We start from the raw sequence: 26,269 nt of genomic DNA on the forward strand, positions 1-26,269 counted from the left end.
CATTTGTTTGATGGGACATTTGATTAAAAAATAAAAAAAATAAGCAAAGGAATTCGCCATTGGACAAAACTAATTCCTATCTGAAAACCCCTTTGTGAATTTTTATAATGTGAACACCTAATTACCATTAACTGAAATGAAAAATCATTTAAAGCAATGAGCGTGTTTACATGCACTTTAAAAACCCAGTAATTTTGGCTCTGAGACTAAAGGATCTGTGCTGGTATCCAGAAGGTTGCCAGTTTGAATCCCCATCACTGCCAAAAGAAATCCTACTCTGCTGGGCCCTTGAGCAAAACCCTTAACCTGTAATTGCTCCAGGGGTGCTGTACAATGGCTGACCCTGCGCTCTGACCCCAAGGGGTATGCAAAAACTAACAAATACCTAATACAAGAAATTGTATAAGGTGAAATAAATAAAGAACGAACAAAAAAAAAAAAAATTCACAGAAACTCAGTTTCTAAAATCCCATGTAAACCCTTATTCCCACTAGGAACGGGTTATTGGGGTTTGAGAAATTTGGTTAACAGACAGATTTCTACGAGAATAACCTGGTTATGTGAACATGTAAACCCTTAACTGGATTGCAGTCTACTTACCTACACATGCGTTAGTTCCACATGTTTTCAACAGCGACATGTAGAAGCGCCCACAAAGATTTTCTTGAAGCAAATGTTTGGACGATTGCATTCTTCCTTCTCCTGGTTGGAATAAACTCTTAAAGCACAAAATCTATGTTTGTGAGCTGAACATTCAGTGCACAGTTTTGGGAGCAGCACTGAGGGAATAAACACATTAAAAGAAACATTCCTTGTGTAGTCAGATTACATTTAAAAGTAATGAATAACCTAACACAATACTTATTTTATTGATGTAAAAATACTTGCATTATTAGAAAAATAAGAGCAGAAAAGAACCCAAGAGGGCACTTATTATTAGAACACCATGACGGAATGAGCCTTAAGCTAACAGTGCAGCAAGAGAGTGCCTCCTGGAGGGGAAGGCGGTATTTTTATGGCGTCCAGTTTTGCTGCCATTCTCTTGACTACAAATTTCTGAGATGTTGTGCTAACAGCTCTCAAATAAAAAAAAAAAAAAAAAGAGGTTCAAATAAGGAACGAGGTTAAAAGAACATTGAGGCAGTGTGGCACTACACACTCAGGGCTGCCTAATTTTCATTTCATACAGGTAGCAGTGTCCCTTTTTCTTCCCTAACTCACCTTAATTGCACACATTTGACCAATGGATAATCTACAGACAAATAAGAGGACACAAAACCAAACACTACTAAACTGCTCATGACTGAAAGTGTTCCTAAGTATATGTTTGATATTTTCAAGTCTTTTTAATGAATGTTTTTTTATAGAGATCCTTCCAGTGTATGTACATATATAGCTGTAGTGAATTACAAAAAAAAAAATCTTAAAACCATTTGTACAAATGCCACTTTAACAGTTTAGCTGATGATAATGCAAATAATATTGCAATAAATCAGGCTTCTTCATTTGAAGGACAAACCCATCACTTGGACTATCAATACAAAACAATGGAGGTGTATAACTCAGTTCATGGAGGAAGGCTCAGGGACCAAGTTGTTCATAAAAGTGAAACAGCTTGATGAAAAAAAATAATGGACATTTGGTCTAGCAAGATAGGGGGAAATTTCAAAAATCCAAGTAATAGGATGATTCAAATATGAGAAGACAATTGTCATGATGGCCACAAATTACAAAGAAAACACTGCAAAACTTCTGCAAGAAAGTTTGATAACTGTATAAACCTTATAATTCGGAATGCTGTATACAGTGCTGAACATCCTTTATTACTCTCCTGAACCTTGAATGTTAAACTGAAACAGACCAAGACACAAAATAAAATGAGTTCAGAGTTTATAAATTAAAATGTGTCTAGGGCAAAGAGTGCATGTTTTCATCACGAAAAGAAGGAAACAAAAAAAATAATCATGCTCCCCAGAAGCCAAAAAAGCACTAAAGATCCTGCATCATTCCAGTTTGGTGAAGATCAGTAGAAAACACAAATGACCAACTGCAATAGGAGAAACAATTTTAGAAAGTTTATATGGCCAGTGAATTTAATATCCCCAAATGTTTCTCTGAAATTGACTGCTTTATCAAGACGCATGCATGCATATTCCAGCAAGTGATTCAAGCACTGCTTACACTGTGCACAGGAACCAGCAACTTCATCTTGAAAGTTCAGTGGCGTGTATATCAGGATGCAGCATTGTAACGGTGTGCATTACATTGCAAAGTGTTAATTACTGTGACACTTTAGGAATTTTACATTTTCATTTAAAAAAATTGGCTCTCTTAAAAATAAACCTCAACAGCCATTTAGTCCAATGAAATTCACAGGTCCATATGCCTGAGGCCAGCATGCTATTCACCGATGTATTCATTTTACTTTAACAGTCTTGAACATCAGTAGCCTGCTGGACCACCATCTCAAAAGCAAAAATGTCTTGAGTGCTAAAATCCATAACAAAACCACCAATGATATTGTCCAAGTTCAGTAGATAAATCCCTTGATTTGTGTCTACCGGTCCATTTCATCCAATAAAGGTGTGGCATCTCCTGCAATGGACATAGGTGTGCTCTCTATCATGGGGCTTGGAGAAGGACGTGGAGTTAATCGAGCTTTCTGCTTCCTCCTCTCTGCTTCTTTCTCCTGTAACCATTGTTCGGCCATCTTTCCCCAGTCCACGGCTGTATGACTGGTTGTTCTGTATATAAAAAACAAAAAAAAAAAAAAAAAAAAAAAAACACACACTATGGTTAGAGGATATGCTTGTGCTTCTATGACACTCACATTACAAATGCATTCAGCCATAATTTCTCAGAATCGCGTTGCATTCCAAAAACTTTTTTTTAAACGTTACTCTATCATATATCCTTCCTATGGCATTTGCCACTTGATTGACATACAGGCCAGTCTGAGATCTCTTCTCTTCTAACACACTGGTCATCCTGCACGCACAATCAAACACGCAAGCTACTGCAAAACTCCGGCTGTGATCTAGTTAGCCTTCCCAATTTATATCGACTAAAGAAGGGATTTAAAAAATTGTTTGGGAGGGTATGGGCTGGATGTGGAATTGGAAGAGGATTTTTTTCTCACAATGTCACAATCGAAGTGCGTTTGTCTGATCTGTCAATCTATCATTGATATTCCAAGGAAGGAAAATGTGGAAAGGCATTTTCGAACTGTTCATAAAAACTACGAAACTGACATCCTTCCAAAAGCGATCTGAGAAAGAGAAAGGAGAGGGAACTAAAATCGCAGTTAATCGGACAGCCGTCATTTTTCACTCGGCTGAATTCAAAAGCTCCTTGACTGCATTATTCGGCTCTACTTATTTATGCGAGTTAGCCTTTTCCCACATGACGATTATTAAATCCAAATACTGTAGTGACCATAAATGTATTGAATTGTTATTGTGCCATAAAGGTTATTCAGTTATGCAAGATACGACAACATACATTTTATGTATAAAGCATACTCAGTGTATATTTTAATTTTTTTTTTTCCCCCCTCAACCTGGTCATTTTAAAAGTAGCTTGCAAGCCGAAAAGTGTGGGCATTCCTGTTCTATAGTTATCTGTCACATGTACAACTTCTGATTTTTTTTCTTTTTGTGCAAACCTAAATTAATTGTTGTGCGACATATGGGTGAAAAAAATTTCAAGTTAACTTATTACAATTGGTTATGAGGAGTATTTTTGATATGTATAGGAGTGGCATTTCTGCAAAAAATCTGCAATATTTTACATTGCAAACTAAACAGCTTTGAGTAGCAATAGGATCATTTTTGCAGGGAAAAAAAAAAAAACAACATGGAAGAGACTTACTTGGGCTGCTGTCTTTGTCTTGTTGAAGATGATGATGATGAAGCATGCCCCTGTGAGGACTGAGGGGTAGCACTGCTGGGGTACTGAGGTGTTGTCATTGCCTGCTGACTAGGTGTGGTGTAGGAGTAGCTAGGTGTCATCAGTGGTGTAGCCACAGGCTGCTGAGCTGGAGTAGCAAACACCTATCAGAAAAAAGAAAATCTAATCTAATTAAATGCAAAAAGCAGATACAGAAATAAAAATAATTACAGTCAGTTCTGTTCAACTTTTTTTTTTGCTTTCTGTAAACAAAAAACAGCCTGTTAACACCTCTTGATCGGGACCAGGATTCAATGGTCCAATGGTTAAATAACCTAGCTGTAATAACCATTATAAACTGCAGCACACCATTGCCTTCAAAATAAAAAAATTCTAATCCATTAATCTGACAAAATGGCAGAGTCCTGAACATAAGGTAGCATCATTATCAAATTAGAAAACAGCTAAAAAAGTGAAAGCAAAAACTAGACTGTAAAGTACCACCAACTTAATTAAGATTTCTCATAATTTATAAAGACTGTATTATACATTTAAATACATTAAAATAACAAATCAAGAGTACACATAAGCACGCACATGATAAGCACTGCTACCACCACCACTGCCACTGTATCCATATTGACTGGACGCCCACTGAGCTGGAGTAGAGTTGGAGTTCTGACCATGTCCGGTTACGGCTGCAATAGCACTGAACATTTGAGATGTCATGTTCTGAGGAAGAGCATTCACAGCTCGGGTCAAATCTGAGTAAAAGAAAAAGGAAGAAATTAGTAAGTAATAAGATAACATGAGAAGCCCAAATTGCTAGGACTGTACATGAAAATACATTACTTTAATACAAAAGAAATGTGTCATCTTAAATTAGTGGAGGAGAAAATGTTAGCATTCCTTGCAATTCTATAGTATCTGTAATGAGATGAACATGGTGTTTACAATTTTCTGATTAATACTGTACTTTGAAAAAAAAACTTTCTTCAAAAATTCCAAGTTCTTAGGTTCTTTCTAACTACGTTATGCCTTTCTTCTTAGTAAGGAGTTTTTTTTTTTGTGGTTACGTTAATTACCTGCAATGTTGATATTGGCTGGAGTTGTTCCAATAGATGCTGGAGTTCGTGTTCTACTGCTGCTACTAGGAGTAATGCCTAAACAAACAAAAAAAAAAAAAAAAAAATCAAGAACAGAAACAAATTATTCACAAATTTGATTTTCTCAGACAGAAACAAAGCTTCTGGTACTGTCCACATCATGAAAACATTTCTCTCAGCACAAGTTAGGTAATTCTAGCTAGAGCCAGAGCTGTTGACTTGCTAATAGTTTACAGAGTGATTTTTACAACGAAAATACTTATTTGCTCTATAAAACCATGCACACTCAAATACTAAAGTGACATCCACATTAATATTTTGTAATATTAAAGTGCCCTGCACTGTTATACTGCTTTACATATTTTTCTAGAAAAATATCACAATTTTGCATTTTTCTCACTATTTTAGTGAGAGAATATTTTCCATGCTGAATTTTAGACTGTCTGGATATTTACACTAAATAAAGTACACCTTCTGCAATTTACGAGTGTAAAGGTTTCGAGACACTATACTATATTAATGTTATTTTTACTTGTTGCATAAAGAAATACTTGAGGGTCTGAAATATGAAAATACTCTAAATGACGATAATTTTATTCTGAAAGGCATCTGTAAAGATTTAGGCTCCACTCGCATCACTTTTTTGCAACATTTTAGCATCCATTAGGAAATTAGGACCGGGTTTGAAGAGGAAGCAGGACGAACCAGAACAGAAATATATACAAGAGATTATTGAGTGAAAACTGATCGCTATCCAAAATTCTGAAACAATCTTCATTCCCAGAATCTCTCTCCTTCCTTCCGACACCAATCTCCCTTTTAAAGTTAAACGCACACAATTCTCACTCAGACTCACCTTCTCCATGACTATCAACAAGTCCCAAGGACAAATGTTTGCAAAGATTTGCATTCATCTACAACAACCAGTCTTCAGCCACGGTCAGTTGTACGTGGCTTTTTCTAGGGTTAGATCTTTCGACTTATTATCTGTCGTCTCCAGCAAAACACCTATTCACAACTGCGTCTTTCAAGAAGTATTTGTTTCTTGTTGATTTCTGAATTCCTTTCTCACCATTTTCTATACTAGGCCGGCGTTGGCTAGTGTTTAAAATATTTATGTAGGTTGTGAAATAAGTACTCTGTTTGCATAAGTACATGGAACTGCACATCATTTTTCCAGAATTTCCACATATTACAACCTAAACTTTCAACAATTTCTATATATACACACACACATACACAAACAGTACTAAGCAAAAGTTTGAGGCAAGTGTGAAAAAATGCTTTAAATAAGAATGCTTTCACAAATATAAACTCTAATTGTTTATTTTTATCAATTTGCAAAATGCAAAGTGAGCTAACAGAATAAAAATCTAAATCCAATCAATATTTGGTGCGACTACCCTTTTCCTTCAAACCAGCATCAGTTGTTATAGGTACACTTGCACAGGGATTTTGTAGGATTATAGTCAGTTACACCAAACAGGTGCTAATGATCCTTATTTTCATATGTAGGTCGAAACACAGTCATTAACTGAAACAGAAACAGCTGTGTAGGAGGATTAAAACTGGATGAGGATCAGCCAATGAAAACAATTTCATGTCACACATCATACTGAGCACAGCAACAATACACAAGGTAATAATACTATATCAGAAAGATCTCTTCCAAGCAAAGATTTCAAATCAGAGCAGGGTTTCAAGATGTGCTGTTCAAGCTCTTTTGAAAAAGCACAAAGAAATGGGCAATGTTGAGGACCATAGACACAGTGGTTGGCCAAGGAAACTTGGTGTGGCAGATGAAAAACACATCATACATACTTCTCTATGAAATCGAAAGATGTCTAGCAGAGACATCAGCTCGGAACTGGCAGAAAACTGTGGGACCCAGGTACACCCATCATCTACTGTGCAAAAAAGAGGTCTTTATGGAAAAATTGTGGCCAAGAAGCCATACCTTTGATGTGGAAACCAGGCCAACCGACTCAACTATGCAAGAAAACGCAATAACTGGAGGTGCAGAAAATTGCCAGAAGCTACTCTGGACTGATGAGTCAAAATTTGAATATATTATAATATATTTGGCTATAACAGAAGGTAGTTTGTTTGCCAAAGCACTGGAGAGCGGTACAATAATGAGTGTACGCAGGCAACAGTAAGGCATGGTGGAGGTTCCTTGCAAGTTTGGGGCTGCATTTCTGCAAGCCGAGTTGGAGATTTGGTGAGGATTAATAGTGTCCTCAATGCTGAGAAATATAATCAGATACTTATCCATCATGTAATATCATCATCAGGGAGGCATCCGATTGGCTCCAAATTTATTTAGCATCAAGACAATGACCCCAAACATACAGCCAATGTCATTAAGAACTATCTTCAGCGTAAAGAGCAGCAAGGAAGCCGGGAAGTGATGGAATGGCCCTTAAAGAGCCCTGATCTCAACATCATTTAGTGCGTCTGCAGTTACATGGAGACAGAAGGATTTGAGGCAGCCTACATACACAGAAGATCTGCGGTCAGTTCTCCACAATGTTTGGAACAACCTACCTGCAGAGTTTCTTCAAAAATTCTGTGCAAGTGTACATAGAATAATTGATGTTATTTTGAAGGCAAAGGAGGGTTACATCAAAACAAAAATAGACTTGATTTTGATTTCTCTTCTGTTTTTTCACTGTTAATTGATAAAAATCAATTATTCTATTTAAGCATTCTCAGTTTTCCGCATTTTTTCACACCTGCTTAAAACTTTTGCACAGCACTGTACAAAATTATAAATAAATACAAAAAATTCAGATCAAATACTCCTTCACAGAAAATACTGAAGATCCAAAAAATATAGCAATGTGTCAAGTGCTTTCAAATTTAATGCACTGTGCTATTGTAGCCTGGCGACAAATCAAAATGAGAAGGTGCATTAGCAGTGTATTACAAGTTATGACAGTAGCCTGTTCATTAAGCAGTAATGCTCAATCAGGTATTGCTCCAAGCAGAGCTTTTAAATAGGATTTAGGATTACTATGACTCAAAGAATATATAAATAAATAAAGCGGTCATTTTAGTCTAAAAATTTAAGAAGAGGATAATCATGAAACAGATTGACCCAACCAAGCAGGTTCTTGAAGGCCCTTATATTAAGTATAACAGAAAGAGCAAGTGCTACATGTCACATTAGTCTGTACTTAATAATAAAAAAAGCCTGTTAGCTACCCTTTCCATTATTAGCAAATAGATTTAATACAGTTACAAACATCACAGTAAAGCAGGAAAAAAATGAATATGCAAACCATTCCAAAATATTTCTAGTTTCATAGCTATTTATAGCCATGTTATAAGTTATAAATACAGTAGTTTTAAAAAGTGAAAAACTTGCAACTCTTCATTTATCAAACTTTCAAGGCCAATATACAGTAATGTTTAATATCTCATTACAAAGACTGACTATATTTATTTAACCAAGCAGTTCACAGGTATTTGACCTCGGGATATCTAAAATTATTTAAAGAAAAAGAACATTTAATATGAAGTATCTACTAAAAAAAAAAAATACCTGGAACTGGATCTTGGTAATGATCTTTGAACCAGCGGAACAGTCCATTTACTGTTGGGAAAATTTGTGAGCGATACCTGAAGCCTTCAGGAGTGACTGTTACAAATTCAACCCTGTAGCAGAAAAAATGAAACTTAGAAATTACCATTTGAAATCTTTTTAAAATTCATTGTGGATGTTACAGCTCAAATTTACTAAAGATTGCCTTATAACAACTGTTATCTACACTGACCTTGGTTTTCCACGAGGCTGATAACCCAGGATGAATTTCCCAGGGAAATCCTTGCATGCAGATACAAAATATGGAATAAATGTAGGCTTTTCCTTTTTGGTTTTTATCAAGAGTTCCTCCATTTTCTGCAATACAAAATAAAATTAACTTATCTTCTTATATAAAAAACATCTCATGAAATTAACCTGTCAAATCAAAACAGTAAAGAAAAATAAATACCTTTTTATCACCACCATTACATTCATTAAAATACTTATGGCTAAGAAGATCCCGTGCAAAGGAAGCCATTGGCTGTACATAGCGGGCAGTAATTTCATCTAGATCTTCAAACTCCTATTACAAAAAGAAATATAACACATTAAAGATTTTTCAGCTCCCCCTCCACCCATAACTATTCGCTAGAAGAAGCCAACACATAAACCAAACATTACAATCTACAGTATTTATGGGTACTATTTTACGCATATTAAATTCTCATAAAAACGCGTATGTATTTCTGTCTACCTTACTTAACACAAATGACACAAACAACAATCCAAAGATCCAAAGAGTAATCTGGAAAACTGGAAGCAAATGTTAAATGAACATAAAATAATTCATTTCTTTCATGCAATACCTCACCAAGGATTATTCTGATACTGTAAACTTGATAATTTTATAGTGGATCTTATTAAAATTTTAGAAAAAATTTTGAGAGCACTTGTACAGCATTTGGAACTAGTTTAAACATTATGGATTTTCTGTGTGAATACTGCTGCATTTAAATATCAAGTGATGCATTCTGATTCTGTTAAATACAATATATAGAGAAAAAAATGAAAATAAGCCAAAAAAGTATTTTCCATTTACTGGTGTGTGCATAGTATTTACTTAAAATGATTTTGCTGCATCATTAATGTCATCTTTTGTATTTACTTTTGTGAAAATTCCAGAATTAAATGACAACTTAATGTATTATGTACTTGCAACAGTGTTTCAGTGAATGAGAGAGATGTCCTTTACTTTTATGATTCCCCACTAGAGATTCAGGATTTCTATCATTTTTAATCTGTAAAGCCAAGAACAAAAAAGTTTCTATAAATATGATTTTTTCTTCTAAACATTTCTTGGATTACATATTGCTTGAAGTATTAACATTTTTTACATTATTTAAAAAATTTGTAGTTATACCAGGACACACACTTGTAAATTAAGCTTGAGCATTAACTCGCTTACAATTCAATACTCGACCGGTTAACAACTGTACAGTGTTTAAAAACATTAATTCTATGTACTGAGATAGAAGGGGTTACTGAGATAGTAACACTAGCTAACTTCCACAATCCACTATATACAGTCCACCGACAATGTTGTTTTAAATGTATATATGATTTATGACAGAGAGGTTACACAAAAGTGGTGGAAATCCCTTGGATGACCAACTGGGTTCAGAAAATGGGGGAAAAAAAGATTTGGAAAAACGTGGCATTTAATGATTCTGTACATTTCTTACAGTATTGAATTTCCACTTCAAGGCAAAACATTCAATGTAGAAGTGTTGCCTCTCACCTCATTGTTTATCCACAATGTATGACCCAAGCTGAAAGCATTCTCTTTGCCTTCTTCCCGAACATCCACATGTTGATAAATACCATCTGCCACTTTCCATGTAACTGTCAAGTGATTCTCTCCCTTACTGCTTGGCCGAATAATAACATCTCCTTGATCCATTGTTTCCATCATTTTTTCAGCTTGCTTAAAGTTAATATTGTGGAAAGACGGATGAGCAATAACTCTCTTAATATAGGCTGGAACAAAACAGAAATTATGCTGAAATTCTTGTAAATGCAAAACATTTTCAAATTAAAACTTAGGAATGAGAATACCTTACACTTCACAAATTACATTTTTATTCATCTTTAAACAATACTGCAAAGAATGCCAAAACACAAATACCCAGTGAACAGAGTGCCACTTGTTATTAGTTTGGAGCTGTAAAAATATAATGTATGTTAATACATTTAAGAATCTTGGGATGGTACAGTAGGCAGCAATCAAACAACAGTTATAGTACTCTCAGGCGACATTGTCATCTGCATGAATTTTCCAACTGTAGATTTTGTTGTCAAAAAATGTACTGAATTTATTCCCAAAACCTAATACAGTATATGCTATACCTAAGAGCCTCATTGTAAACATGTCTACAATTTTTTCATGTGACCTGTAATGCATGATATCAACAGTGCTTGTTCCTGGCCTATATTATTGTTTCTAGGATAGTCAAAGAATAAGATAAGCAAAAAAGGAGCAATAGGTCTGATGCAGCTTTTTAATAGGCTAACAATTTGTAGCTCTATGAAGTAAAATTACAGCATAAAATTTGATACCATATTAGAGTAAATTTACACACAAATATACAAGAAAAAGCACCTTTAAAAGGAAAGCAGATCAGAACATTGCCCTGGTTCCTGATCTAGGGAATTAACACACATGGTTACCCCAAACTTCTACAGGATAAATGACCCATCATGTGCCAGTGGTGCCCATTCCTCTACTAAGGAAACATGAACCTGGGCATCTTGGGGTCTGTTAACTATAGAGGCATGGACCAGATTGACCATTTAAGGAAGCCACCATTCCTTTGTGCAGCACCGAAACTCCTAGTGTTTGACTAAGAACATTTAAGAGAAAGGACATGTAGTGAAGGCCCATGAAGGCTCGGACCTTTAAAGGAATGTAAAGCCATCAAGGACCATTTATAATAGAACAGTTCTAGATTTGGAGTCCCAGTGACAAAATAAATAGGACAGCTTGTGAGCTCAAAACCATGGGAAGAATTTTAAAGTAAACTCAGGCTCAAGTGAAGATATATCTAAAGAACAGGCCTCTGCATTGAGCATTTCAGTACGAGTCAAGACATATTGCCGACATAACAGTACAAATGGCAACTTTGCTAGGGTTCTGTTATGAGACTTATCGTTTTGTAACAAAAAATGTATTGGTCATTAAAATAAAAAAACGTCTATATTAGTTTCTGTATCACTACAGAGTTACTTACACTCACAATTTCTGTTAGAAGACACTTAACTTATTTTTAAAAGGCAAATGTATAGGTATGGGTAGACCAACAGCTAAAGAACTTGTAGGAACACAGCAAGTTGCAGAACAAGACATTACGCCAGAAAATGTAGGTTAATCTTTATACTAAAGATTACTGTAGACTAATGAAGTTCTAAAACTAACATTTTTTTTATAATTATTTTTAAGAGCAAACTAAAGTAAGTCTGTTTTAATGGGGAAAAAGGCTTTATCAATCATGCTAGCTAGAACAGAAAAGTACTCACTTGTTCTCTGCTGTTTCTTTTTTGTCTCCTCATCAAGTTTAAGATCTTCAGCTTCCGCATCAAAGTCGTAATGTGTGTCCTTGGGAAGTTTCCATTCATTGTTTTTGTCCATCAAGTCTGAAGTCCTACAGGTAAGATCCACACTAAATTTCTCAATGTCTATTTTCATTATTCTGCAGTGAACTGTCATCCCAACCTATATATACAGGCAAGTATATACAGGCAAGAAAAGTAAATTAAACATATACAATTAAAAATATAAATAAAATACAAAAAACAAACAAGCTAATTTGAAAAAAAAAAAACATATTTCAACTTTGCACTTTTCCCTAGGCCTTATTTTCACAAGCAGAGGTATGGAATGCACAGCTAAAACCAAGTAGAAAAGCTCAGCAAGCCTCGAGATAGGTCAACAGGGCACTACGTCAAGATTAAAAACAAAACACATACAGTAAATCACAAAGTAACCTACTATGAAGACAGACATTCTCAAACTGCTTAGTTGCTTAATGTGTTATAGCCAGTAGCACATACTTTCCAATCACGGCTGCAATTCACAATTATCTTAATCTGTGTAGTAGGCATGCATAACGCTTAACAAAAGACAGAAAAGACTTGAGGCATACACTTTTTTTTGGTACAGTTACAAGTTGACTTTTATAAAGAAAGAAATACATTTGACATAATTAAATACTGAAAGGGACAAATATTAACATATTTAGCAGATTTGATAAACACATACTAATAACAAAATTTGGTAAAATCTATTTATATCTGTTCCCATAACTAACAAAAGTATTAAATATTTAAATTAAAATAAGGCAAATTTTGGGTGTTTCTAAAAATGTTATTTGGTATCAATTAATTGGCTCTGCTAATTGCATTATACGTATGTAAAAGAATGTACCTTGGTAATGGCTGAATTACATTGATCAAGTGGGTTTCTAATTAAAAATAGTTTATATATCTTTTGGCATTCTTTTGGCATTCTCCTTAAAATAAATTATGTCTAGTGATGTTAGCTAATTTTTTTAACAGAATTTCCTGCACATACTAGAAAAAATGTTGTTACTGGAAGATTGTTCACAATGTAAATATTCAAAAGATTGAAACACAGAGTCAATATAGAGATCTGAAAGGACTGAATACCACATACTATCCATAAATTATACAGGTTAAGGATGGCTGGAATAAATGGGTGTTCTTCACAGCCTCAAAAGACAGTAATTATACTTTGAATAAGCTAACAATGTAGAAGACACAGTGAGTGAGTGATGAACCACTGTTAAACTAGTAGTGGTAAATGCACAGGGCGAAGAATTTTACTTTCTGCTTACATCAGCAGTCTCAAGGCATGAATATTCACGATCCAGTAGTAAAACTGGAAATTTCCTTAATGACCTTTCTGAAGGTGGAAATTTGTGGTGGGAAGCACAACAGTACATTTTTAAACAGTTTCCTATTTTGTAGGTATTTAGTTTAATTTTCATATCCTCATTTAGCCGCTAGAAGAGTCCATAGTTGCTTGAAGAAATAAATATATTAAGGCTCTAAAATTGTCATAACCTTAAAATTACTAATGACAAATCTTGACCATGCTAACACCTAATGAACTAAACTAGATCAGACTAATGACTTAAATGCCAAGAACCTTATAACTGAAAGAATATCCAAAATTTTCTAAATGTCACGTTTTTTTTTTAACATTTCGCTACTTAATCAAATTAACTGTATATCAACTTCCATTCATTTTCTTTACCTAAGGCAGGGTCATGAAGCTGCTGGAACCAAATCCAGTAATCACTGAACATAAGACAGGAACACAACCTGGGCAGGGTGCCATTCCATTGCAAGGGGAACACAGAACAATTTAGCAATGCCGATTCACTTAATCTGCACGTGTATGGACTGTAGGACTTGGAATCAAGCGTAGTGTGGATGAGAGTTCACTTGACAGATGGAAGGTGGAGACAAAATGTGCAAGAAGGGAAAAAAGTAGAAGGTGTAGGAAAAGGGGAGGTGTGAAGGGTCTTTTAATTTTAGTTTACTACCTCCAAAGTCCTATAATGTTGGTTTATTCAGCTGCAATAAAAAATGTCTTCAATTATTTTTTTGTTTCCTTTGCATTTTTGAGTTTAGGGACTGTAAGAATGCCCCCCAAAAGAAACTATTCTTATATATAATTTTGAACATATATTAACTTCGACAATATTAACTCTCTTAGCTAATTTCAGATGACTACCTATAAACATCATGTTTGATACTTCTCTTGTAACTGTAACTCATATATTTGAACCTTTAGCACAGAAAGAAAAATGATCAAGATCAGGGGTCTCCAAACTACGGCCCTCTCATCCGGCCTGTGGAGACTTTTTTATCTACAGAAAAAAATTCTGGAAATTTACGTGTATCCTGCCAAGATCACCCGCCGCTTACGTGGATGTTACGTTTTTACCGAATTAAAATAGAGGCGCGCAGTAATGTGTTATATTTTTCAACCGGTCACTACATTGCAAAACCGTATTCGCTGCTTACTTTTTCTACTTCTGTTCACAGTCAATGAGATGATAACGCCATCTAGTGGCAGAGTTTTTAAATGGTTTGCTGCTTGTTCAAGACTTATTTTGATCACAGTTTGCCAGTTGCGGTTGACTGCTGCGATGAGGAGGTGTTGGTGTCAGTTAGCGTCTAATTGCAAAACATGTTGCACTCTATTTTATTTCGTGATAATTTCCTTCGCATAATTACTTACCAGTGTGTATAAAGTATTGGGAATGTCGTTAGTTTAACAAGGATTTTCTAAATATTCTGAAGAGGAAACATTAAAAGCAACAATCTCTCTACCATAAGTGGATATATTTGCAGACTATATTCAGGTAAGTTTAACTTAAGAAATCATAAGAATTTTTAAAAACTGTTTCGAGTCTTTTGCAGCTATAATTGTGACGAAATTAGTTTGCATAATCAGGTTTTTTGAGCAATATTGTGTGCAAGATACTTTCAGTTTCACTATTTATTCATGTTGAAGTCACTTTATTTTAGTGCCCAATGATAGCGAGAAGAGGAAAAGAAAAACTGACGATGAGTGTCGGCAATTTCAAAAAGAATGGAGTTTGAAATACTTCATCAAATCCAGCGAGAAAGCATTGTGTGTGATTTGCAACGAAACCGTGGCAATGATGAAAGAATACAACCTGCGCTGTCATCATCGAAGCAAACATCAGGAGAAATATGCAGAGTTGAAGGGTAAAGTTCGTGCCGAAAAATTTTCTAAATTACAAAATCAACTCACATCTCAGAGGGCATTGTTTAGTAAATCCTCAAATGAAAATGAATCCTTAACTGAGGCCAGTTATAAAGTTGCCTACGTCCTGGCTAAAAGTGGCAAACCGTTTACAGATGTTGAAGTAGTGAAGGAATGTTTGTTGGAGGTGGCTGAGGAACTTTGCCCAGAAAAGTCGAAACAATTTAAAAATGTAGCTTTGGGTGCAAATACCATTGCCCGCCGTGTTGCAGACATGGGTGAAAACATTGTGACTCAAATAGCGAAAAATGCAAGCAACTTTCGCCATTTTTCAATTGCAATGGATGAATCGCTGGACAGCTGTTCCACCTCTCAACTGTTTGTGTTCATTAGAGGCAGGGCCGGATTTAGACTTGATAAGGCCCCAAGCTATTTAAGACATGGGGCCCTTTATAAGTCCAGATATTCTATCTAAGTGCCACATATGATTTATTTTGGGGGCCCCCAAGAAGGCAGGGGCCCTAAGCTATAGCTTGTGTAGCTTATACGTAAATCCTGCACTGATTAGAGGTGTGGATGAAGACATGAACATAACACAAGAGCTGGCTTCCCTACATAGCATGTATGGCACGGTTACCGGAGAGGATATATTCAATGAATTGAAAAAAACATTTGCTGATTATAACTTGGACTGGACTAACCTCAGTTGCCTGACTGTTGATGGAGAAAAGAACATGAGTGGCATAAAGAAAGGCTTGGTTAGACAAGTGAAGCAGATGTGTAATGAGAAAAACATTCCACAACCAATGTTCCTGCACTGTATTATTCACCAGCAAGCTTTGTGTGCTAAATATGTGGACATTAGCAGTGTACTGAATCCTGTGGTGAAGATGGTGAATTTAATAAGGTCACATGGGCTCAACCATAGACAGTTCAGAGACAGGTTGAAAGATACTGACACAGAATTGCAAGATTTACCATATTACATAGCAGTAAGATGGCTAAGTTGTGAGAAAGTTATGAGCAGAGTATTTGAATTAAGAAAGGAAATAGGTGACTTCCTGGAAAGTAAAGGCAAGCCACAGCCATTACTATCTGATGAAGAGTGGGTATGGAAATTGGCCTTTGCTGCAAACATAACTAGTCATGGGATGAAAAATCTAGTTTCTGATCTATACACCCACCTAAAGGCCTTCAGATCTAAACTTGTCTTATTTTTGGAACAAGTACAGGCCAACAACTTGACGCACTTTCAGCAAAGCAAGGTCTTCATGGCTGAAGCAACAGCCGAGTTCCCCACGTCATTTGCATGCAAGATCATCAAAGACTTCCAGCTGCAGTTTCAGGAGCAGTTTTTTTACTGACTTGGATTCAAAGGCAGAAGAAGTGAGACTCTTTCAAAACCCATTTGAAGCAGATGTGGCCAGTTGCCCAGATAAACTTCAGCTGGAGGTCATTGAGTTGCAAGCAAATGATTTCCTTAGGGACAAGTTCAAAGAAGGACTGGTGGGTTTTTACCAGTTTTTGCCCAAGGAAGACTTTCCTAATGTCAAAACTTTTGCATCAAGATACCTTTCAATCTTTGGAACAACATACTTGTGTGAACAAACATTTTCAAGAATGAAATACGTGAAGAACAATTTGAGAACAAACTTGTCTGATGATACTCTCAGGTCACTGTTGATGTTAGGGACATCAAGTCTAAAGCCAGAAATGTCTGCTATTTTGGCATCCAGGAAACAATTTCACCATTCTCACTAATACAGGTGTTCATGTGTAGTGTATCAATGTGTTATTAAATAACTGAATAAAATATTAAATAAATAATTAAAAACAACATCTATGTTTTGATTCTTTTTTATTTGAACCTCGAGTGTGTAGTCAGCCCCCAAACTGCTGTTTGATAGTTAATGCGGCCCTCGGGCTGAAAAGTTTGGAGACCCCTGATCTAGATCAAGCTATGTGCACTATATTCACTGCAATTAATAGGCTCTTAATTGAAGTAATTTAAAATAAAATAAAAAAATCCTACAGCATTCCACCAGTATACAGTACTTGTGGCAGTGATGAATATGATCGATTCCCCTGATTGCTTACATAGCTGAACAGCCAAAGGATCAATAACAGTAAATAAAGTTAATAATGATTAACAATGTCTGGCTCTGCATTCTAAACTACATAGTCAGAATTTCACTTGTTTGTCAGACAAGCTTTTGAATTGGAGTGTGTGTGTCAGGTCGTCGTTGTCTGCCTTCAAAAAAAAAAAAACCCTTTTCACCAAAATCCTGATACCTTTTCCTTAGTAAAGAATGTGATACTGTTAACTTTTATACATAAAAAAGGATGCGTAAAGCATTACAGAAATTATCAGTAGTGGTGGTAAAAGCTTATTTAAAGTAATATCACAGGCTATGCAGTATATGGAAAAATCATTTGGAATATATCTAGCAGAAATGAGTTCTAGAAACGACTCCCTCAATATTTGAATGCTTCTGCCAAAACTACGTATAAATTTGCAACTAAAAATAACGAGACCTGTGTTACACACACACGTTTATGTGGGTGGAGAGCTCCCAACTTAACTGGGCTGTAATAGAGATAATTGCAAAGTATATAAAACATACATGAAAATGGAAAACTTTAAGCACTTCACATTTAACTATACAAATTAAAAGACATACATAATTAATAGGATTAGTAATCTGCATAAAAGAGAGGAAATAAAGTGGACCAAGTTAGCCTTTGTTTGCTCAAATCTCACCTTCACTCTCTCTTCTGGGTGTTTCACTGTTTTATCACTAAGAAATTTTGTTGGTATGAATCCAGAAACACCATTGTCAAGGCGAGTACGGACTCCAATGGCCTGACCGGGACATGAGCCACTATCAAAATGATTCCAGACCTGACAACAGAAATAATAAACAGTGAAGTTCTGTTAAATGAGGTTACTTTATCTATTAAAGACCAGCCTTTAAACATGCATTAGTTGCTTTAATTACCTCACTGAGTTCGGGAAAATTATCCTGGTGGCAAAAAGGGCACTGCCATAGGCCAGTTTGTTCATTTCGAATAGCTTGGTCATAGCTTTCTCCTTGAGGCCGCCTGTGGGCTATTCCAGTCACAACACTGGTGATTAGTTTACCTGTGGAGACATGGGGATCCAAGTCAAATCACCTTAAAAAAAAAAAAACCTTGTGTGTGATCATATTGGATTAATCTCTCTAGGGGCAGTGAAGAGTCGTCCAACACCCCTAATAATAGTAGTGATCAACCTTCCAGAATCCTCCCAAAAGCAAATTGTGCCACAGATTGAACTAAGACACTTGTGTAATTTTAGAAACTATATCCACATATGGATTTGCCGCACTTGGGGAAAATGTGACCAACACAAAGGTTTGCAACAATGGGGAATCCACATATTTCTCTAAATTTCAGATAATCTCTTACCAATATAAAAGGTTTCAGGTGTTTCCTTTGTTAACAGGTTGAAGACTTCCTCTTTATTTGGGTGTCGGTAAAGAACTCGAAGATCCTTGTACCTGCAGCTTAGCTCAGCACGGATATCATAAAGTGTTATTCCTTTGTTGCCATAGCCCTGTTAAAAGTGATAATTGAGCAATGAAAACATTTTTGGCTTCTGAAAGTGAAATACATTTTCAAAACATTTGATGCTTTCTATATAATTATTTTATTGCCTTTTTGGTGTTAACACACTGGGAGGATAGCAGTAACAGTAAAATTATAGTAGGTTCACAGCTGGTGCGAATTTCATAAGATTCAAGCACACAATTAACAAAAATTTCAAACTGTCATGTCTCTCAATAGTTCAGTTACACACAAACAAATCAACTCCTGGGCATAAAAACAACATAATCAAATAACTCCCAAGACAAATTTGTAAAATCGCTGCCATTCTCCGTCTATCTTGTTATATAATACGCTACCGTGGCTGTTCGTTTGTCTGTCCAGGATTTTAAATCACTTGTAGCTCGCAAACTGTTTGACCTATTGACCTGAAATTTGGTACACATACTACGTGACGTCTACTATCCTCTTTTGGCGTGATGATTGACTTCCTAGGTTATTCCTGTTTTTATTTTTATTTTATTGTTGAATCAACCCTTAGCAGTGGCCAGCAGGGCGGCTGTGCAGCCCATGCATACAGGCACCGTTCTCATCCTTACCACCTTCCTCTTCAAATCTTAAATCAGATTGAGGACTTAAGTGCCAGCTTAAGTAAAAAATTAAGGAAAACGTACTAAGTAATTGCAACACAAACACTGACTTAATCAGTTTCAATTTGAAACGATGCTGACAAAAGATGAGAAGAAGCGGGCCGCTAGGGTGGAAAAAAGAAGAGTAAACCTCAGAGCAAACAAATGCTAAACGTACAGAGGAAGAGTATGAAAACTAGGAATGCTCAAGTCAAATGTATTCACTGCACGTTATCATGCAGTGCGCCATTACTGGTAAAACTATAAAATGGGCATCTTACTAAGCAGAAGAGTCTATAAAGATGCTTTCACCTAGCCATTGCGGTTTGAGCCAAAGGTTATATTAAATTCATTCATTAAATTCAGGTTCTCTACTGTTACAACCTCTAAATACAAGGCTGGGTTTATACTTCACCAGGCTGCCCCCATATGTGTAATTATTAACAGTATTCATTATTTAAATGAAGTTAACAATTTATTTGTAAAATGTAATATATATACTTTAATGCATTTCATCATGAAAGTGACATTAAGTATAAATCTAAAGATTCTAAATGTGCAGAGAGGTGAAATATCATAAATTTAATGTGTTCTTTTGAGGCAAATTAAAATATTGCAATCATAAAAATAGACCTTTTCACTGTGTCCCTAATTTTTCTCAGTGGTTTAAATACGCTGCTGTACATTTTGATGCTGTTGTGAAGGAAAAAAAAAAAAAAGATGGCACAGAAGATGGTATGTGAGACCTTTAAAATACATCATGTCATTCATTTCATTTTAGGAATATGCAACGCTTTAATATAAAAGCACCACAAATGCATTTAAGTCGGCATTTTCATTCACCACATCGAACCACTCAAACATTGAAGCACGCTCATTCATCCTGTAGGATCTGTAAAGCGGCTTTCTGTCACGTTGATAACAGAGACACTGATGTCACGTTCCAAATTTATCACACTGTGCCCCCTGACATTTTGCTAGTACTGCAACTCATACACATGTTGTGTTAAATTCTGAGGATACGCTCAGAGGACACATCAATTGAACACTGGGAACGTGGGGCAGCCATGATACATAGGCATTCTGAATGTGAAGTATAAACAGACCCTAAGCTATTCTAAGTTACCCCTTTAAACCATCAAATCTGCTCTTATCTTCCCATTAACTGCAATCAAGTGACACAAGGAGTACAGTCTACTGCTTAAGGACCAAGTATAAAAAAAAATAAAATAAAATAAAAATTATACACCACAAATACTAAGTTCATGTCACACCTTTAGATTACTAAATTTGCTGGCTTTAAGTAACTGTAACTTTAATCAATAACAGATGAGCTGGGATACACTGTCTGGATTTATTATTTAGTTTAGTGAGAAACAAAAACGTTCTGGCTTTAAGTAACTGTAACTTTAATCAATAACAGATGAGCTGGGATACACTGTCTGGATTTATTATTTAGTTTAGTGAGAAACAAAAAACGTTTTTCCTTTTGTTACTATATAATAATAACCGCACCGACCTGTCTTTCTAGTTCCTCGGCAAAAGCATCCAAATCCAGATCCTTAAGTCTGTCTGGATTTTCCAGGATCTCCTCTAAAGCACCAGCTGGGTTAGCATCCTCTGCTGATTCATCATACTCCAGAGCATCAACTGCCATCTTTCGGGCCCACTCATATGTTTCTGGATGGACTCTAGAGCCATCTAGCACCTCAATGTATGAATCTGTGCTGCAGGACATAGATAAAAAGCAATATTTAGTGAAAGATAAAACCTTGTTAGGAATCTAATGATTTGAATGCCACAGATAATATTCACTTTATGCTTAAAGGTACTTCAATTTAATCAGAACTGCAGTTGAGTAAAACATGCTTTCCCCAACACCAAGTAAAATACTTTGGAATGAGACAAGTTATGCATAGATTTCCATTCTTACATAAAGAAAAGGTAATCGTTTGGCAAATTTTTCAGCAATGGTTCCATGAAAATCACATACTAAATAGAATACTAATTGTTTCAGTATCCCTTTGTAACATTACTTTATTTCAGCCCTTCAAAATGCACTCATGTATGTTGTAAAATGTCTTTAGAAAACAGGAAAAAAGGAATTAAGATATGGTTTTAATGGATTTTAATGGTTTTAATAAGAACACATTTTAAGGCTGCAGGGAAATAAATGCTATTATTAAAATAAAATCTACCTGTCTCCGAGGGAAGCTGTATCTATCTTTATAAAACCAGCACAGTTGATAAACACTTTTGGTCCCATATGGCACATTGTCACAAGCTGGGTTCTATTTTCCAGACGGGTGTTGTTTTGTTTCAAAATCTGTAATAAAGAAAGACTGTACATAATACTGCCTCTGCTGATGACTGCCTAGTTAAAAGATTAATGAAATAAATGGACTTTTTTAAAGCAGTGTCACCCTTATAAAATGCTTATGAATAAGCATATCTTCAGATTTATTTCAGAAGTCAACCTATTGACTCAAGAGTTTTTACATTTGACACCCAGAATGAAACTAAGAAAAAAGGTATATAATTTTGTATAAATGGTCAAAGCCTGCATGATCAAAGCCTGCCACATTTTAAAAGTAAGTTGGGCCTGTTAAGAGGCAGTTCAAAAAATGTGTGACAACATTCCTTTACTTTGCTTCATCACAATACACATAATCACAAATTGAATTAAGTTAGCACAAGAAATTAGTACATTAAACATTTTTGCTTGCTGTTGAAAAACATGCAGTTAATGAAGCTAAGCTAGACAGGGGGAGGCTGCTGAATCCTATATCAGTCTCTACAAGTAACAAACCTTCAGATTTAAAAACTAAAGAAAGGAATAGAAATCAAACACTAAACTAACATTCAGTTTAGAGGAAACAAAACACACAAAAATAATAAGGTACTAAATTATGGCAACATTTTTTTATATTTGTCTTTATTTAAGATGTCTCAGGTTCAAATAAAATTGTTAAAATAAATTAATACATAATATAGTTAAAAATACATATTTTATAAACATACTTTATCAAGGAAAAAGGGCTAAATTTGGCAGAGGAGAAAAATGATGCATACCTTCAATAAATGTGATCCTTTCCGAGGCCCCAGACCACACACATACTGAACTAAGCTCTGTGTGTAAGGGTGAGCAATTGCCCTGTTAACATCAACACCAACTTCATTAACCCTATTAATAAATTCACACTGAAGAGCACTGAGCAGGTCCTCCTTCACCACATGCTCCTAAAAGTACATAAAGAAAACATTTTAATATATACACAAATGATATAAAAAAGTGATACAAAACAAACCATTACTGCAAAACGTACCACTAAATCTGTCATAACCTGCAGCCACTATAGAGAGAAATTTAGAGATTATCTCTCGACTTGTAGGTAATCAGCTTTATGCACACTTTTATTTATAAGTACTCTTGGCTCTTTGAGTTGCTCATAACCTACTAGTTAACATTTCTTAAAGTTAGATTATTTTTGCATTACACATCTTTAACATAACAGTGTACTTATTTTAAATAATGATGACAGAGCTAATTGAAAATTAAATACCTGAAGAGGGTGCAACTTAAGACACAGGATGTCTTCATCAGAACTGCAGACTTGTGCATATTCAACTAAGGGATCCTGCAATTTTCGAGCAATTGAAACTGCTTGTCTTAGTAAAGGAGGATAGTCCCTGAAATCATTCTGTGAAAAACAACAAATACACATTAGACTACTGCTGCCGACATCACAAAATGTGTTTCATGGAAAGGGCAGATTAAGTTGTGAAGTTTAATTTGTTCAAGTTTACATACCTCTGATTTTTTGCTGTTCATATACAGCACAGCAAGCTCATTGTCCACAAGTTCAACACCAATAGGTGGAATTTGTTGCTCTTGTTCCAGCTCAGCTACTGTTCTCTTGATATCATCCACAATCATTTGAGCATCCCTGCACAAATGTAGCAGAAATAAATTATGCATGTGTAGCAGAAAAATAAAATATATCCTTTTATGTTTTTATTATATCTATGTGAACTTGTTTTCGGCGTGCCTGTTCTGTTTAACTAAGATATTCTGTACCATTTGTACCCAGCGCAGTTTCCAAGGGAACGACAAGATAATAACAATGACTACTTTTTCTTTTGTCCTGTAAGAATTTATATATTAGAAGTTCCACTTTAGAAATCGATATGTTTCAAAGACTTTTAATCTCTATTTTTGGACCTTTAAATAACATAGAAATCTATGTTAAAGATTTTACCATTCATCTGAGTGCTGACTGGTGAAAACTCAGTCTTGTCATAGAGAACTCTGCTGATGGGGCTCCCTCAAGCTTGTAATAAAGGACATCCAACAGATGGAGCTATTTTTAATGGTGATCTTGACTTTTCTTTCTATTAAAAAAGTTTTCCGTTATGTCAGAGCTATTCAGCCTTGACCACTCCTCTCCATACCGCTTGCCCAATCATTACTCTTACTGTACAAATCCTCTCTCCATACCACCCTGCGACACTCTCAGTGCTGCTAACTCGCCCTTCAACGCAGTTGGTTATAATGGCAAGGCAGAAAAGCAAATTATATCTTCAAGAACATCAAATTTTAGATTGAGATACCGCAGTTTATTTTACTTACTTACATTTTACTTTTTGCAACATTTTATTATTTGTTGGTATTTAAAATAGACAGTTGTACTGAAATACTCAAGCAACTGATTTTCTATCTATAATAACTAAGGACCGAACTATCTTTATCTTCCTCTTGCGCCCCACTTACTCTTCTATATACCACCTCTTTAAATACTATCGCTTTCTCTAGTGGAAGGGCACCCCATTGGCCTTTGAGCGGCTGAGCCGCAAGATAGTGGGAGCCTAGTACCCACCCCCGGCAGAGCTTGCTATTCTCTATTTTTATGTGCATTATACACACATACACAAGCATATGCACACACCTGGGCCAGGAACCACCATTCTCAATATACTACAAAATAAAAGCACAGAACAAAATTGGAGACAAGGACACTGTACAAACTTGGAACTAGTGCTTGAAGCAGTTTCCCTTTGAGGTGCCTTTCATGCAAGCTCTTAGAAACTGGTCTTTCGATTCTGTTGTGGCTTTCAGTCTGCCAGACATGTTCCTGGCAGAGCTTCCTCAAGCACTGGAGTTTTATTTTTGTTTTTTCTGTCCATCCTGGCCATCGGACCTTACTCCTTTTCTATGTTAACTAATGTGGTCTTATTTTAATTTCTTATTTTGTCTTTTATTTTTCATCTCCTCATTATGTTAAGCACTTTGAGCTACTTTTTGTACGAAAATGTGCTATATAAATAAATGTTGTTGTTGTAGAAAAGTTGCAAGTTAACTCATTACCTGCTCTCTGAAAAAGGGAATTTCAGTTTTTTGTAACCTAAACTTTTTTTTCTGCCAAATATTCTATTGATGACTCATAGTTGGGTCTCCTAGGGCTTAAACTACTAAATACATGTTTCGTTGCTCTGGAGTTTAATAAGTATGATAAGTTACAAATGTGCCATAGCATTTGACAGTCCTAACATTTCAGATATTATAAAATGAAGTTTGAAATAACAATTCCACTCATAAAGCTAACTTTATATGGGCATTTTCAACGTGCACTGTGCTTGTAATATGTATGAACAGATTTACACTAATTTATTCTGAAATTCTTAAAACATACTAAAAATCACTAGTTGACAGCTATATAAGATGTATTCAAGTTCAATAAAAGGATGAAAGCTGGGTGGCTCTGAACAGCCTTACATGGAAAACAAAGATAAAAAAATAGATAAGTATCATGCATTAAATGTAACTATTTATATAATAATAAATTCAAAAATCTTACCGGTTCTCAGCTGAAACTGCAACTACATGCGGCTTTTTACTCAGTATAAATTTTTTTAAAGTTTCCACATCTTGAATCTAAAAACAAAAAAAAGTTAAATCATAAGCTTTCCATTATCAAACCTCAGATTCATTTTTACAACAGTGGAATGCTGACCAGATGCTTATTTTCTTGATCCAAGCTATAACTTGCAATTGAATAGGAAAAACAAGACTAAAAAGCTTATAACTGCCAAAAATGCCAATTTAGAAGTGATGTTCTCGTCTAATGATTCATGAATTTATAAATAATCAACTGTAACCTTTTATTTTAACCAAGATCTAGCACTTTTCAATAATACTGTAGTAGAGTCCAGATTAGCTGACTATTTTTTATATTTCTGAACATAGGCAAATTCCTCTCTAGTATTTGGGTTTCATGATTAAGTGTCTTTTAAAAATATTTAGGCAAGTAAGCAATTAACAAACATGTCTGACTAAGAAAGGGAAAGTCACTAAATGTTCAGTTTTACTGATGAGGCTTAACTAAATTACCCAGCATTGCAATGTGAACATACAATAGTTGAAGATTGGAAAAGGATGGAAAATGGAAAAGGATGGTAACGTGAGAGATGAAATGGAAAAATTTAAAATACAATGCTGCTATTTATCTTAAAATAGCTACCAACTAATGGAATGATGCTTACTGAAGAAAAATTCCTAACTTTAGGGGGAGTACCTTGCTACTTCTACCACTACCATCATCACCGGAACACTGAAACTTTTCACAGAATCATGATTTGCGTTTCTGACTGGGACTCGCTTTCAAACAGTGTTGAATATACAATTGAAAGTTCTTTTTTTTTTTGGATTTTTGAAAAA

At 35.3% G+C, this 26,269-nt stretch overlaps 1 protein-coding gene across 1 annotated transcript in view; it reads right to left on the reverse strand.

The window, feature by feature from the left end:
• Nucleotides 1-1,596: 1,596 nt before the first annotated feature.
• Nucleotides 1,597-26,269, reverse strand: part of supt6h (SPT6 homolog, histone chaperone and transcription elongation factor) — an 81,311-nt gene continuing 56,638 nt past the window's right edge. The window contains exons 20-37 of the mRNA XM_039757280.1: nucleotides 25,410-25,486; nucleotides 23,366-23,501; nucleotides 23,118-23,255; nucleotides 22,627-22,794; nucleotides 21,753-21,880; nucleotides 21,074-21,281; nucleotides 18,788-18,935; nucleotides 18,340-18,482; nucleotides 18,102-18,242; nucleotides 12,097-12,292; nucleotides 10,322-10,560; nucleotides 8,993-9,106; nucleotides 8,774-8,898; nucleotides 8,542-8,654; nucleotides 4,974-5,051; nucleotides 4,486-4,652; nucleotides 3,871-4,052; nucleotides 1,597-2,744 (exon numbers count right to left, since the gene is read on the reverse strand). Coding sequence (XP_039613214.1) covers nucleotides 2,558-2,744; nucleotides 3,871-4,052; nucleotides 4,486-4,652; nucleotides 4,974-5,051; nucleotides 8,542-8,654; nucleotides 8,774-8,898; nucleotides 8,993-9,106; nucleotides 10,322-10,560; nucleotides 12,097-12,292; nucleotides 18,102-18,242; nucleotides 18,340-18,482; nucleotides 18,788-18,935; nucleotides 21,074-21,281; nucleotides 21,753-21,880; nucleotides 22,627-22,794; nucleotides 23,118-23,255; nucleotides 23,366-23,501; nucleotides 25,410-25,486 — 2,688 coding nt within the window. The 3' untranslated portion in view covers nucleotides 1,597-2,557. The remainder of the gene's footprint in view (nucleotides 2,745-3,870; nucleotides 4,053-4,485; nucleotides 4,653-4,973; nucleotides 5,052-8,541; nucleotides 8,655-8,773; nucleotides 8,899-8,992; nucleotides 9,107-10,321; nucleotides 10,561-12,096; nucleotides 12,293-18,101; nucleotides 18,243-18,339; nucleotides 18,483-18,787; nucleotides 18,936-21,073; nucleotides 21,282-21,752; nucleotides 21,881-22,626; nucleotides 22,795-23,117; nucleotides 23,256-23,365; nucleotides 23,502-25,409; nucleotides 25,487-26,269) is intronic.

Source organism: Polypterus senegalus, chromosome 6, assembly GCF_016835505.1.
Source record: "Polypterus senegalus isolate Bchr_013 chromosome 6, ASM1683550v1, whole genome shotgun sequence".
NCBI lineage: Eukaryota > Metazoa > Chordata > Cladistia > Polypteriformes > Polypteridae > Polypterus > Polypterus senegalus.